The 14,496-nt window shown below is 40.6% G+C and overlaps 1 protein-coding gene across 1 annotated transcript in view; it reads right to left on the reverse strand.

The window, feature by feature from the left end:
- ACSS3 (acyl-CoA synthetase short chain family member 3) overlaps positions 1-10,660 on the reverse strand; it is a 66,398-nt gene extending 55,738 nt beyond the window's left edge. The window contains exons 1-2 of the mRNA XM_027451335.3: positions 9,878-10,660; positions 4,017-4,161 (exon numbers count right to left, since the gene is read on the reverse strand). Coding sequence (XP_027307136.3) covers positions 4,017-4,161; positions 9,878-10,323 — 591 coding nt within the window. The 5' untranslated portion in view covers positions 10,324-10,660. The remainder of the gene's footprint in view (positions 1-4,016; positions 4,162-9,877) is intronic.
- Between the last annotated feature and the right edge of the window lie 3,836 nt (positions 10,661-14,496).

The raw sequence follows: 14,496 nt of genomic DNA on the forward strand, positions 1-14,496 counted from the left end.
AACATTCAGTGCTGTCAGAGACTCAGCTTGGGGGGAAGGAGGTCTGGATTTTAGTAATCCTGTCAGGTTTTTGCACTTAGAAATTATTTATTACAGCACTGAATCCAGCACATTAACTGTGCATCATTTCTGAAATAATGACCAAGAGAAATCATATTGTTTTCATGTACAATATCTGTCAAGTGTCAACAACTGCAAATAATACATCATTCAAATTCTTGAGATTTTTGTATTATTTTTTTTTAGCAAGGGAGGCAGCCTACGAAAATAACCCAGTAATGTAAACACAGAGGTATTTTCACCCACCTAACAACCTTCCTCTTAACCTGAAAATGGCAGTACTTTCCAACACTTTCCAAACAGAAAGTGTTTTTAAATGAACAGAAGCCATTGTTTTCTCTCTCTCTCTCTTTTTTTTTTTTTTTTCTCCCCTGGGTATATGTATTTTTCCCTAACACTACAGAGATTCAGTAACATTTCTAAAAGAATTCATGTCTCCCTTATCTTTTCCTGGCATCTCACTACTGGAATTAGAGACTATCTCAAGGTATTCACAAAGCTTACAGCTACATCCCCATTTCACTGTAAGCAGTTCAATTATGTAATCCACATTTAAAAGCCTGTAAGAGGCATCAGTAAAATAAATCCAATAGGTACATTCTGGAAGACTGTCATGTCATCAGTTTCGTCAGAGCCCTACTCTCCACATTTGCAGCATTCCATCTGTAACACCATATAATTAATACAATGCAATCATATACACTATGTTAAAAATTCACTTTAAGAGTCACAAGACTTTTCAAATATAGTTGCACAGAGTATCAGCACAGACAGATCTTTTCATTATTTGTATCAATAAATTGCTGAAGTTGTCCTTCTACTCCAATTCTGAAAAAATTAAAAAAAAAATAAAAAAAATTGTTCCTCACAGGTTGGACACTAAACATCCACAAGCTTCCAACATTTCTCTCAATTATTTACAGTTTAGCAGTGCTTAACCTTAAAATTGCAGCATTGTTGTAGCTCTTAGATCTGAACAGCAGTGCAATGAGTAAAAAGGATAGAGGTAATCTGAAAGCAACAGGCTTCCTGAGGACATAGCTCAAGCTATCCCACCCTCCCTAAGGAGTTGTATTATCCCCAGCCAAGCAGCTAGGTCATTTTTTTCATCCTTACCATGTGTTTGATCCTTGGACAAATGATCCAACCTGCTACGTAATTCTGCATCTTCCCATCCTGCGACCCACAGTTATTCCACATAACTTTTAGTTAATCCACCTATCAAATCTTCTTTTACTACCAAAAGCCAGAAAGAAATGCATCGCCTCAAACCCTGATCTCTTGTAGAGATATTTTGAACAGGCAGCCTCTCTGAGAAGACATTCTCAGTGAAATAACAGCTTATTGGCCTGGCAGGCTACAAACATTCATCGGATGGGTATAGTTCAAACTACAGTCTGCACTTGGATTCCCATTGAAGGCTATTTTAAACTGGGAAAGGAACCCCAGAAAGGAAGCAAAAGGTTTCTTTGGCCTCTGGAGTATTACTAAGCCTATTTGTCAACTTTGTTCATACGTCTGGTCTACACTCATACCAGTCGGTAATGAAGCATGCAAATCAGTGAAAGTCTATTTCAAAACTCCAGCATACAGTACTTTTGGCTTACATTGAGCAGACCGAGAACACAGCAACAAGTAATGGCAGCGGGATGTGAGCCAAACACAATAAGGCATGCTTCATAGTGGTTTAGTAAGCCTTTTCCCAAAATTGTTCTGGTCTTTACGAGATCTGTGACACAAAACACACCCGCCCATGTGTCTGCAATTTTCAGCCTGCAATTGTGCCTGCAATTTTCTGTGGGTTTGTTTGTTACCTGGTATTCAACAGTTACCAGATGAACCAAGTTAAATTTATTCCACAAGAGTGGACTAGAAAGATGCAAATGGGAAGTTATTCATCCCAAACCCTGCCTTTCACGATCATATGCTCTTTTGATTAAGGAGAATAACAAACTGTACAGAATTCAAACACAATATTAAGATAGGACTCAGCTAGCACCAAGATTACATGTTTAATGTGCTTACAGAAAACACAGATACACAAACTTAGGAGACACACACACACAGAATCACACAGAATTTCTAGGTTGGAAGAGACCTCAAGATCATCGAGTCCAACCTCTGACCTAACGCTAACAGTCCCCACTAAACCATATCCCTAAGCTCTACATCTAAACGTCTTTTGAAGACTTCCAGGGATGGTGACTCCACCACCTCCCTGGGCAGCCTGTTCCAGTGCCTAACAACCCTTTCAGTAAAGAAGTTCTTCCTAACATCTAACCTAAAACTCCCCTGGCGCAACTTAAGCCCATTCCCCCTCGTCCTGTCACCAGTCACGTGGGAGACACCAACATCCACACTAAAAAGTGAACTAAGGCTACTTTTCAAGTGCTGTTTAGAGGAAATTTCTGCAGAGGAAGCCCACAGAAGATCATTTACATCAAAATGATGTATTCATTAAAATAAATGAATAGGTATTTACATATATATACTTTTTTCATTTATACATATACATTTATATACGGTACATGACAAATAAAATTGCATATAATTACAATTTATTTATAGATAAACATAAAGACATAAAGACATATAGACATAGACATATAAAGACATAAACATATAGAGATTAAAAAAAAAAATAGACAAGAAGCTGTGCCCTTTTAAAGCTGCCTGATTTCTTAAAACACTGAAATAGTGGTTTTAGCTCCAGCATACTTCATGATAACCTTAAAGTTCAGTTTTGGACTTGGTAAATCAACAAAAAACTGGTGAGGAGTAAATATTTTCTATATTTTTCTTACAAGGTATGGTACAGCAGAGATGTATCAGTCTTTGTGTCTGCATGATTATTCTTTTCTTCCAACAATGGAATACAAACCTCACACACCAAACTAGTGTATTGTGAACTTCATTTAACATTTTAAACGTAGGTTTGCATTACATGTATCTGCAGCACAATGAGTGTGTTCCAACCACTTTAATGCATCTTGCAGTCTGAAATTCATTAAGCAAGAAGAGGAATCTGACTTCAAAATTTCTTTGTGTTCAGTGTTAAGTGCAACTGCTATATACAACTAGAACAGAAAAGCAGAGCAAACAAAGTTAAAATACAGCATTTGAACAGGAAATTCAATTTAAGTACCAATTATAGCAATCGGCATGGGTTGGGCCTGGTTGAGGGTGGCATCAGCAGCTGACCTTTGGTAAATGACAGCGTCAGGTAATGAGGCTGCCAAATTATTGGCACAGAGGAGTAGCATGAGACCTGCTGATGGCGGCACACGGAGAGCCTGGCACTCGGGGCTGATGTTGAACTGGGCATTCGCCACCCCAGCAAGGGGCAAGCTGCGTTGGCCACCCCAGCTGACAGTTGAAATCCACGGGCTTCCCAAACGGAGTGCTAGTGCAGGCCATCAGCACCCTCGCTATAGCCTCCACCAGGCATGTGACGCAGCTCGGCCTGGACCTGCTTCCTGTTCATTGGGCATTTGTTTTTACACTCCATTATCTGCAGCAATAGCCAAGGCGTGCACCTTCATTATTACTACAACAGCACTGTTGTTCTTTGTAGCAACTCAGTGCCGAGTGGCTAGACTAATATTTTGCTTTACCTTTCATATAGGAAATAAGAACTGTTAGGAGACGGGGCGGGGGGGGGGGGGGGTGGAGAGAGAGAAATCAAGAAAGAAAAGTTCAGAATTTAACTGACCAGGACAAAAAATAACCAACTGCAGAAAAAAGAAAAAAAAAAAAAAAGGTAATTAAAGGAAGACCAAAACTTCTTAGATGCTCTATTATCAGATAAAAGCAGTGAAGCTTATAGATCAATACTGAGCACAGCAAAAGGAATAAACTAGAAACTAGCAAGGCAGACCACTTCTGCCTCCCTAATATCTACCTGCTGTGCAGTATTTCCAATCTATTTCCAGTAACAAGGTTATTCTCAAACGTACCTGTTCAAGAAGTTCCTTATATGTTATTTTCTCTTTGGTATTTGTTACAGGACTGTCATAAATAATGGCAACGTGGTCTCCTCGTCCATTCTCAACATGACGATCTACAGCATTGTAACAAATGTTCAGCTCTCCACCTACAAACCTAAAAAAGAAGTTGAAAGTACATTACAGCCAATGACTAATGTCAAATGACTACGACAGGGTTGATTGTTATTGTTTTTTCTTTTAAGGAATGAGAGCGTGCAATTGAAGCATCGTCCATAATAGTTTACAGTCCGTTCAGGGAGTCATTTTTTATTCTATAACCCCACAATTTACTTAAAAAGCTACATAAACCAAGATAAGTAAAAGAAGTAAAGTACTTACACCTTAATTGACTTAACAAAGAATATGCCAAAGAATATGCTAAACTGGGTCTTGATTTAACTTACTTTGCATCAATCATTCTGATTTTTATAGCTACAGTTTCAGGGAACAAGACATACATTCACGTAAAATAATTTTGACATTATGAAAATATCTTATTACACTTTGTACTGGCATGTAAACTTATCTTTTAAGAAGAGTGGGTTCAGGACTCCAAATGTTCTTAATCACATCTTGGCAGTAACAGTTAAGCATACATGCATCTGTATCTAAATGAAACTGACACCAACGGTCATAAAACCCTATAAATTTGTTTGATAGGATTGCTCTAAATTAGGATATTTGATGTATTATTCATATATCCATATGAACACAGGCCATTGAATAGTCCCTATTGTCAAAGAATTGCAATTATTAAAGCAAAACCAATTAGGATGTTAGGATGTAGCAACCTTTCCTGTGTCTCCTTTACAATGCCATTAATAGGGAGAAGGTGGGAAAACAAGAAAGCAAAAAAAAAAAAAAACATTCTGTGCTATAAACCTTTTCCCATAAAAGAACTATATGAATAATAAAGGCTTGTCAGTTGCTTCAAGTAATACAGATAAACTCTGTATTATTGTCATAAAAGCTGTGTAGGCTTAGGTCATTCACTGATTTTTATATCATATCTCTGTAGGACGACGTGAACAACGGAACAGCAGAGCACAGTATCTGGGTTACCACACATCGCTATTTAAGAATGGTGGAAGCATGAGTGAGTGGCAGAGCTTGGATTCCCATTAACTTATGTAGCAAGATCAACATTATCAAAGACTTTTTTTAACTAGTGCTTGCAAACAAGCCCCCCCCAAAAAAAAACGTGACTGCAGGCTGAAGCAAAACCCAGCGCTCTACACTGAGAGCTCTGGTGCCCAGGTCAGAGGGAGGGAGGGAGCACAGCAAGCAGCGAGACACCTACGGCGGACACAAGTACAAGTCTCTTGCTTCTCTACTTGTCACTCACAAACGTGCTGGAATACCCCATTTTGGCTGACAAATTAAAAAACACCTGGCTTTGAAGAACTGCCCAGGGCTGCTACAACTTTTTGCATGTTCATCTTTTTGCCAAAGAGATGAGTATCTCTGAAGAACATTAATTTGCTTGAATAAGCTTTAGCTGGAAAGCAACAGCAGCATTAAAACAGGCCCCAACCCTGGAATAAGGACATTAATTTAAAAAAAGAGATCTAGAACTGAAAATAAAATATTCCACTAAACTGCAGAAAGATATGAGATGGATCTGCAGGATGTTTGTAAGAGTTGCAAGTGAATCTTGCCATCAGCAGGGCTGTAAAATGCTAATCTGTTGCTAACCAGACATTTATCTCAATAATGCTTATGGACCAAATTCCAGCCTGAAGATCTTTTCTTTAGGCTCATTTCCTAAGGCTGGGAAAGGAATAACAGTAAACAAATGGAGCAGAGGAGGAGAAAAAAGAGAAACAAAAAGAGTGAACAGTAATAACTCCAATACATAAAAGAAACAGGATTCAGTTTACCACCAGTGTCTTGGAAGAGTTCGTCTCCTATCCACTGATGCTACTGTGGAAGAAAAATAGCAGGGTTCCTCCTGCCAAAATCACAGCAGAATTTAAATGTGGTTATAATACCAAAACAGCTTGCTTCACAGCAACTTTTTAAGCTAATGTTCTGCCAATATCTACCTTTTTGGCAAGTCTTTTTTCCTGTACATCCCTGACAGCAGTAGCCTTTGGTAATCCACAGGACGTGTAACTTTCATCCAATAACACATCCCTGTAACAATTTCTGTGTGGTTACCGACGCCCTTAGCCCCTTTAAAGCCACCTCCAGCTGTCAGCAGGAATTCCTGACTCCCTGGTCTGGGGCCAGCACCTCCCATCTCCTGCAGGTCTGGCAGAGCTGCTCTTGTTGCACAACCAGGGATCTCAAGAACAGGCACTGGCTTTTCTTTAACCGTTCTTTAAAACAACTGAATCTTCAAGGGGAAGTAGAAGAGGCAAGGAAGCACTGCTCACACTCTCCTACAGGTCCTCCATAGCAGGACTCTGCTTACATACAGCTTAACATCTACTATCTGTGGCACCAAAATGGTTTTTACTGCATTCAGATTTTTTTTCAGATTTGTCAACAGCCAACTTGCTAGTAACAAAATAAGTATAATCATGATGAAGGCAATACATAATTAAGCCTAAATTCAAATATTCTAAAATTACGTTGTAATTTCCGACAATATCTGCTATCTTCAAAATCAAATAGCTGTGTTCAGAGACAATTTTTAGTTTCACTCAGTGGGGCTCTGAGGCAAAGATAATTAAGAAGAAAAATGAAGGATGGTAAATGTTCTGAATAAACTCAGCACGTATGCAAAAAGAAAAAAACACAGTACAATTATTTTGTACTTTAAATGTAAAAAAAAAGAAAAAAAAAGAAAAAAAAGTGTATCGCTAATTCCTGTAATGCCATGCACAAGCACTTTCTCCAGCCTGAATTCCCAGGAATCAACGGGATTTTTTTTTAATTGTTTAGATGAAGTCAGAACAGAAGTTGAATGTAGCGTTAAACAAAACCACTACAGTATTAGATATTTTAAGATAAAGGTACATTAACTGATCCAGCCACATTTCTTTAAAGTGTCAGTAATACTTGTATAGCAAACAGGGTAACATTCCTGAAGCTCAAAGGTGATCTCACATAATGTTTATGTCTTAGAGTCATGAAGAACACAGCTTGCAAAATTGCCCTCTACCTGCATTAGTTAGGAAAGAAAACGTTTCTATCATTCCTAACAAAAAAATTGCTTAACCTTCCTAATCAGGATTCCACAAGATCCCCAAATAATATGTTCAAGTGTTTCACTACCACTAATATTAGAAAGATTTTTTTATTTCTAAGGTCTAAAATTAACATCTCTCCTGTCGCAATTTAAGATCCCTATTTTCTGACCACTTCAAAGCAGACTTGAATTTCTCCTCGAGCTTTGTAGCCAAAATTGATGTATTTCAAAACATGTCTCCTTTTACTCGTCTCCACCAAACAATTTCAGTTCCTTCACCCTTTCCTTGACTACTCATTCTTATTTGCTATTCTCATTATTTTTTCACCCGTACCAGCCACTGATGCAGGTCAGAATGGCCAATGGTGCCTTGAGATGATCAAAAGAGCCAGACGACAGTGGCACTGATTGCATACCTTTTGGACAGCATTTTGCATCCCACTGATATAATACTGGTATTTCCAATAGAAGAGACTAAAGAAAGCGCACTAGGGCATGCTGCACATTTTTTATGCTTTTCTAGTACTTAGAAAGGCAGAAATTGGATTTGTCCTATAAACTGAAGTTTCAGATATGTTAACAACCTTGTTCAGGTGAAGTAAACGGGACCAGAAAACATACATAAAGTGTCTGTTTCTGCCAGTCTCAGGTTTGGCAATCAACACAATGACACTGAAAATAAAGAATGCTTGTTAATTGACCTAACAATATGTCTCCAACACATTTTCCAACTCAAGATGCACAGACATGAATTTCTTAACACTATTTTAAGGTTTTCATAAAGTGCTTCCTGTTTGTTCAGAACATGTTCTGAAATCGCCTCCTGTACCTTCTTTCTTTCTTAAATTTAGTCTTTTCCTCAAAAGGTTTATCTGTCTTTTGTTCTGCTAGGCACACAGAATAGTGGTAATCATCTGGGACTTCAGAGGCAGCAAAACACTGCACCAATATCTCTTACCACCAGTATCACCAGTATCTCCAAACACTACACAGCCTGGTATCTCTTAACATGAACTTAAATTAAAAAAAAAAAAAAGTACATTGCACATTAAGAGCATTAAACAAATTTGAATTACTTGAAGCTTTATTATCCACAACATAGCAACAGACCCCTGACAATCAAACAATAATTAGGGCCTGATGCTGAGTCTTCAGAGACTTGCATCCATGTATAATCGCACCAAATCGCAGAATGGTTGAGGTTGGAAAGTTTCCCTAGAGCAACCTTCTTGAGCAGGTTGCCCATGACCATGTCCAGGAGGCTTCTGAAGATCTCTCAGAAGGTGCCCACTGCCTCTTGTCCTGGCGCAGGGTACCACTGGAAAGAGCCTGGCTCCATCTTGCTTACACCTTCCCTCCTACTTGCACACACTCATAAGATAAATTCAGTCTGTGGCAATCTGCATCCACAGAGGGGTAAAGATGCCAGGGGGACAGAAGGTCAGGAAAGACCACTGGAAGATAAATCTGACCTCAGCGTATGAAACTTCATCCAGCTATTCCTGTCATAAGCCCAAATAACTTCATCTAAGAAGCCAAAATGCTTTAAAAAGACAAAACCACATCAATTGCAGCCAGCAAGCTTATCGCACTCATCAAATCAAATTACACTTGTTTGACAGGATCTGATAGAAAAACCATGCTTGCTAGTGTGTATCAGATTCTTATCCCTTAACTTTTAAAAAGTAACTATCCTTACTTTTTCGTTACTTTGTTCAGGAATGCCAAGGAGCCTCAGTGGTCCTTAATGGTGCAGGCAATCCTACTTCTAACCAGTGCCATGACCTAAAAACCCAAGGTCAGTGGACCACAGGTCTCCTTATCAATCCACTTGAAGCCTCCTGACTGTTATATAGCCACGATGACTTAAAGGGATTTATGCTGGCTGGGTGCTGCTTAACATTCAGCTTAAGAGATAAAACAAATTGTCACTGTGAGAGCTGCCACACAGCAATCACAGACACCAATAAGAAAGTTTCCACACTGCTGGTTCTGTCTCTGACAGGTTTGAGTGATGAGTTTTGTTTTGTTTTAATTATATTTTGAGAATGCTTAGTATTTTTAAATTAAAATCACAGAAAAATATTAAAAAGACAAAGAACATCAATGCACCAAAGACACCCGCTGTCCTGCCTTGCCGTTTTTATCCTGGATAAGCTTCTCTTTGAGAAAAGTTCAAAGAGAACGATGTCAATTTGCTGAAAAAAGAGATGACGGCGGTCATGACAAAACTTTACCAGGCAAATTGCCTTCGAAGAAGCACCGAAAATCTTTTCCTGAATTTTGTAAGGATGTCCGTTCTGCCTGAGCAGTCACCGCTCCCCACGTGGATGCGCATACCAGGCTGCTGCTAACGCTTTTGCTAAACATTACCTTACCGTGCCCTCGAAGCGATGACCTACTCAGCCCATTTCTAAAGTTAAAGAACTGCAAGCCACCACCTCTGCGTTCCCACAGGCACATCTTCCATCCCCCTGATGCCAGATCCCCAGCACTGACAGCAACCCAAAGCGGGCGCACGGGGAGCATCAGGCTCACACACAGGGCACCCAGACCCACCCCAAGTCCCCCCCCTCACCCGTCCGGATTTCCATCGTTAATCATTCCCATTAAACTGTCCCACCCCTACAGCAGGGCAGCGGGCTCGCTGCCCCGAGCACCCACCCGACCCCCGCTGCCCCCGGCCGGCACTCACCAGGCGGCGCTCCCGGGGCCGCGGCTCTGCAGTGCCCGGTCCCAGGGCTTGTCCCAGCGGATCAGCGCGGCGGCCGCTCCCCAAACCTTCTCGGGCTCGGCCACCGAGGCCCTAAACACCGCCTCGTAGTCGCCCGGCGCCCGGCAGCAGGCGGCGCGGCCCGGCACCCGGCTCCCCGAGCGGGGCAGCCGCAGCCACCAGCCCCATCTGGTGCCCGCCGCCAGCCTGCCCACCAGCCCCATGGTGCGCGGCCCCCGCGGGGCTCCCACAGCCCTCGGGAACCCCCTCGGATGGCGGCGGCTCCACCGAGACCGGCCCCGGCCGCCGGCTGCCCTCGGCAAGCGGAGCGGAGCACGGAGCTTGGAGCCCCGCCGAGCGGGGGCGGGCGGCCCGGGCTGCGCCCCCTGGGGCCGGGCCGGGCCGGGCCGGGGTGGGCCGGCCGCCATCTCGGGGGTCCGGCCCCGCCGCCATCTCGGGGTCGGGGTCGGGGTCTGGCACCGCCGCCCTCCGCCCTGGTGGCCGGGTCCGGGGCCCCGTGGGCGTGCGGTGGCCGCTAGGTGAGGGAAGGGCACAGGCGAGGGCAGGCTCCACAGCTCCGTTGTGGAAAGGAGACGAACCCTGGAGGTGTTACCCTTTCCTTCAAAACCACAGGCAGTCCGGGTTCCTGAGCGCTTGGCGCAGGTGTTGCCCGTTTTTTCCACGTCCAGATGCTTTTTCTCCTTGTGAAATTCTTTTCCAGTTGCAATTTGAAGATTTTTCTGCTTTACATTTTTTTTCTTTCCCTGAGGAAACTAAGTCATGGTTGCAAATCATCATCACATCAAATACCGTGTCCTAAATCTAATGCCAGCTCCTAAACCCTATCCACAAATAATAAATTAATAAATGAAGACCACTGCTAAGCTTTGTCTCCTTGAATACTGCACTCAAAACTCCACAACTGTTCCTTAAGCTATTACATTCGTATGTCTGTACAAGGACTATCTAAGCCTGAGGTAGCAGAATGTAACAGCATGACTGGAGAGGAATTTACTACATGACATAATATACTATTACATTACATATTTACTATATGACATAATATACTATGGCATGAATGGAGAAGAATTTACTATAAATATAATCAGAGAGAAACTGAAAACAGAAAAAGAGAGACAGAGAAACTGAAATTATGTTTGGCTTAATGACTTGCATGATATATAGCCACAATACTCCTCAGTATTTATTTTGAAATACACTCGTACTTTGAGAAAAACTGCCTATGAAAAAATAAGACATGTTATTAATACCACAAAAAAGAAGTCTGTTCCATATTCCAGAAGACCTCCATCATTTGTAGTGGATCTTTTGTTTGGCACATCTTGGCATATATTTAGAAACCCTTCCTAAGTTTCAATGGTAGTGTTTCAGAATATTGTAATGCACAAGTCAGCTAAGACATACACCGGCTTCAGAGACATGTCTTGTGTCTTATGAAATTATTTTAGTGCTTTAATAGGTCTATCCACTGTAAGTCTCTCAGGAAATTTCTTCTGGCAATCACATTACAAAAAATGTTACATGGTTAAGAGGAACTCTGTAATTCAAAGAAGATACATTTTGTACTCATAGTTGACATAGGCATCTGTTACCTGAGTACTGTGGAATTGATACAATGAGATCATAATGGTGTGTCACATTACTGGTAAAGTAAACTCTGACAGTTTCCCATGGCTTGCAGGAGCCATTGGCACCGACCAGCGCTGTGTGAACTACCTGCCCCACACTGCACCACAGCTCAGCTTGTTCTGCTTCCAAGCAGGGCTGTAGTAACACAGCACTGATGTAGCAAGTTGGCATCAGAGACTCATTTATAATAAGTTCATCTTCTCCAGAATCCTGAAACACCTACAGGACTAAGTGGACAAATGAAAATTTCCCTACAGCTTGCCTACAAAGCTGGAAAATCAAAAATACACTTGGCAGGGAGGGAGGGAGAGAGGAAGGAAAGGAAAAAGGGAGGGAGGGAAAGAAAAAAAAAAAAAAAGTATGAACAGCTTATGGAGGTTGTAAACACTGTGACCCCCTGACAGCCTGAAATGAGGCACTGCTGCTGAGTGCCTGGTAGTATGGCACATGTTGTACAAATGTGCCTGTAGAACGCTGCTTCGTGGATAACGCATAGTTGCTCTTAGAGTTCAAAAATATTCCCAGAGTTTTATCTTGTACTTCCTACTTTTAAGATGACTAGCCTCCTTGTGACTGAAAATTCTGACTGAAAGCAGTTACAGAAACATGGAAATATGTTTTTTTCCCCTTTGGGGACACCTGTTCAGACCTAATGAACAGGTCTTAGACCTATGTAAGCCTACCACGTGGCTGTGCAATGACCTCCCTACCTGTGGTGCACTGCCGGTGAACCTGCAATTGCCTCTGCACAATGTGGGAAGCCCATTCTCTCCAAATCAGGTTGTTAGAGCTGTACATTATATCCACTCTCAAGGAGTAACCTTTCTTATTAATTACTTTACAAGCAACATTCTTCAGATCATCAACACTTTGATGCTCATATGGTTTACAAGAAGCCTGTAGCACTTGGATGTAGCCAGCCTCTGAGTGGTGATAACAAACCGTAAGCCAGAACAATATCTCCCTTTTTTCTACTGCAAATAAAACTACCAAGGACAGACTACCTGAAATATTAATTATGTGCATTCTGTAATGTGTTAGTTGTAGATGCTAACACTGAAAGAAGGATCCCTAGATTTAAACACCTCATGGGTAGTGTCTGGTGATGCCTAATATTTCTTATGGTGTTGAAAAGCAATGCTAACCATGTTTCCCCTCTGCCCGTTATATATGTTTAATATCAAGGCATAAGCACTTGGCAAAGGAGTTAGTATTTCAACAGTAAGCGCTCTGTTATTCATTTTTATTATATGGCCTACTAGAAATAATACACCAGAGACAAATGTATTTAATCTGAACACGAAGTGCACTAAATTCCTATTTTAGGTAACATACTAATACCTGTTTCCTAAAGGAATGTTTCCAATGAGTGTCTATGGAATATACTTCATTAATTAAACTACTCACGGCCCATACTGATATTTGAAGGGCAAAGAAGGGATTGCAAGCTCTCCAATTGTATGCTAGTAATTTAAGATTCACTTAGAAATGCCATTATAGCAGATTTCTGAGCTGTTGAATTTTCCCTCTAAGGATTTTTTTCTTTTTTTTTTGCAAATGTTGATGCCCCCAAAACTCACATTCAACACAGAATTTTGAAATGATATCTAGTGACGTGTGTAGCAATTACCCTTGTAGCTGCAGACTTCATTGTAAAACAATGTTTCTAGGCATAGATGTAATTGACAAACTACGAATCTTGGCATAGGTAATTCTGCCATTATAACATAATTTATCTGAAGACTTTCTTTTGCTTGAAAAAATAACATTTTCCACAACTGTATCCTTTCAAGCAAGGCATGCATGCTTGAAGATTATATATATGTTGAAAAAAAAGATTAGCAGAAAAAATATTATGAAGTATTATATTTCTTGTATCTGAAATGATTTGACCATCCTAGCGTACAAGACCTTCAAACCTTGTTAATTCAAACTGCAGTTCGAGAGTCCTTTCAGAAGCACAGATCAGAACTGCAAAAGAATTAAAAGAATTAGGACATAAGTTAAATCACTTTGCTAAGGTTCTATACCACCTTTTGTCCAACTCTTAGGCAGCATCTCTCCCAAAGAAGAAGACTGAATAAGTTTCAAAGTCCTACATGCCATTAATGTCTGAGGAATAGAGACAGGTGATTTTCTACAACATGCAGTAGTCCACAGAATTAACTTTAAATCAAAAAAAAACCTTTTCCATTTTCCTACAAGGTGATGAAAGTAGGCACCTTCTTATGTACATAAATGCATAAAATTATTTTTCCAGTTTTCTAGTCATCTTAGAATCTAAAACATATCACAGCTTTACTTGAAATGCACCAAAAATCTTGCACAGAATGATCACACAGAAAATAATTAAGATGTGGCTTGAAAAAATACATATTTGGACAGAACTCTTCAATTAGACATGTGCCTGTGACTCAACCCAGGTGGGAATGAGGCATAACATGACCTAGAGATCTTATGGGATGAAAATGCAATTTTAGTATCAATTATTACTGACGTTATCATTTGATTCCTCCCCGAGGACGTCCTACAGTTCAGGACGACCTGTATTTCATTCATATTTTTAGAGATGTAAGTGTAGTTTCAGACACCTTCTTGGTCATGTGCTTAGCTTTATTCATTTGAGTAGTTGTACTTACATGAGACCCTGCTAAATCTGAGTCAAATGTTCAGACAGTTTTGATAAAATTCTTCTGGGCAATTAACTTTTATACTTTCAAGTTCTAAGAAGACTTTGAAAATGAGAGAAACAAAACCAGAGAGATTATGGGGATCTTCTTAAAACAGCAACGACAACAACAAAACAACCTAACAGCAACAAAAACAAAAAAACGGGATCTGTGGTAAACTTTATGGGGGACAGGTAGCATTTTAGCTACTGCTTTGAATTCCTGCTGTTGTGGTTTTAGCTTACAAACTAGATGATGTAATTTTATAAAGATTGGCATTGA

Source organism: Anas platyrhynchos, chromosome 1, assembly GCF_047663525.1.
Source record: "Anas platyrhynchos isolate ZD024472 breed Pekin duck chromosome 1, IASCAAS_PekinDuck_T2T, whole genome shotgun sequence".
In the NCBI taxonomy this organism is placed as follows: Eukaryota; Metazoa; Chordata; class Aves; order Anseriformes; family Anatidae; genus Anas; species Anas platyrhynchos.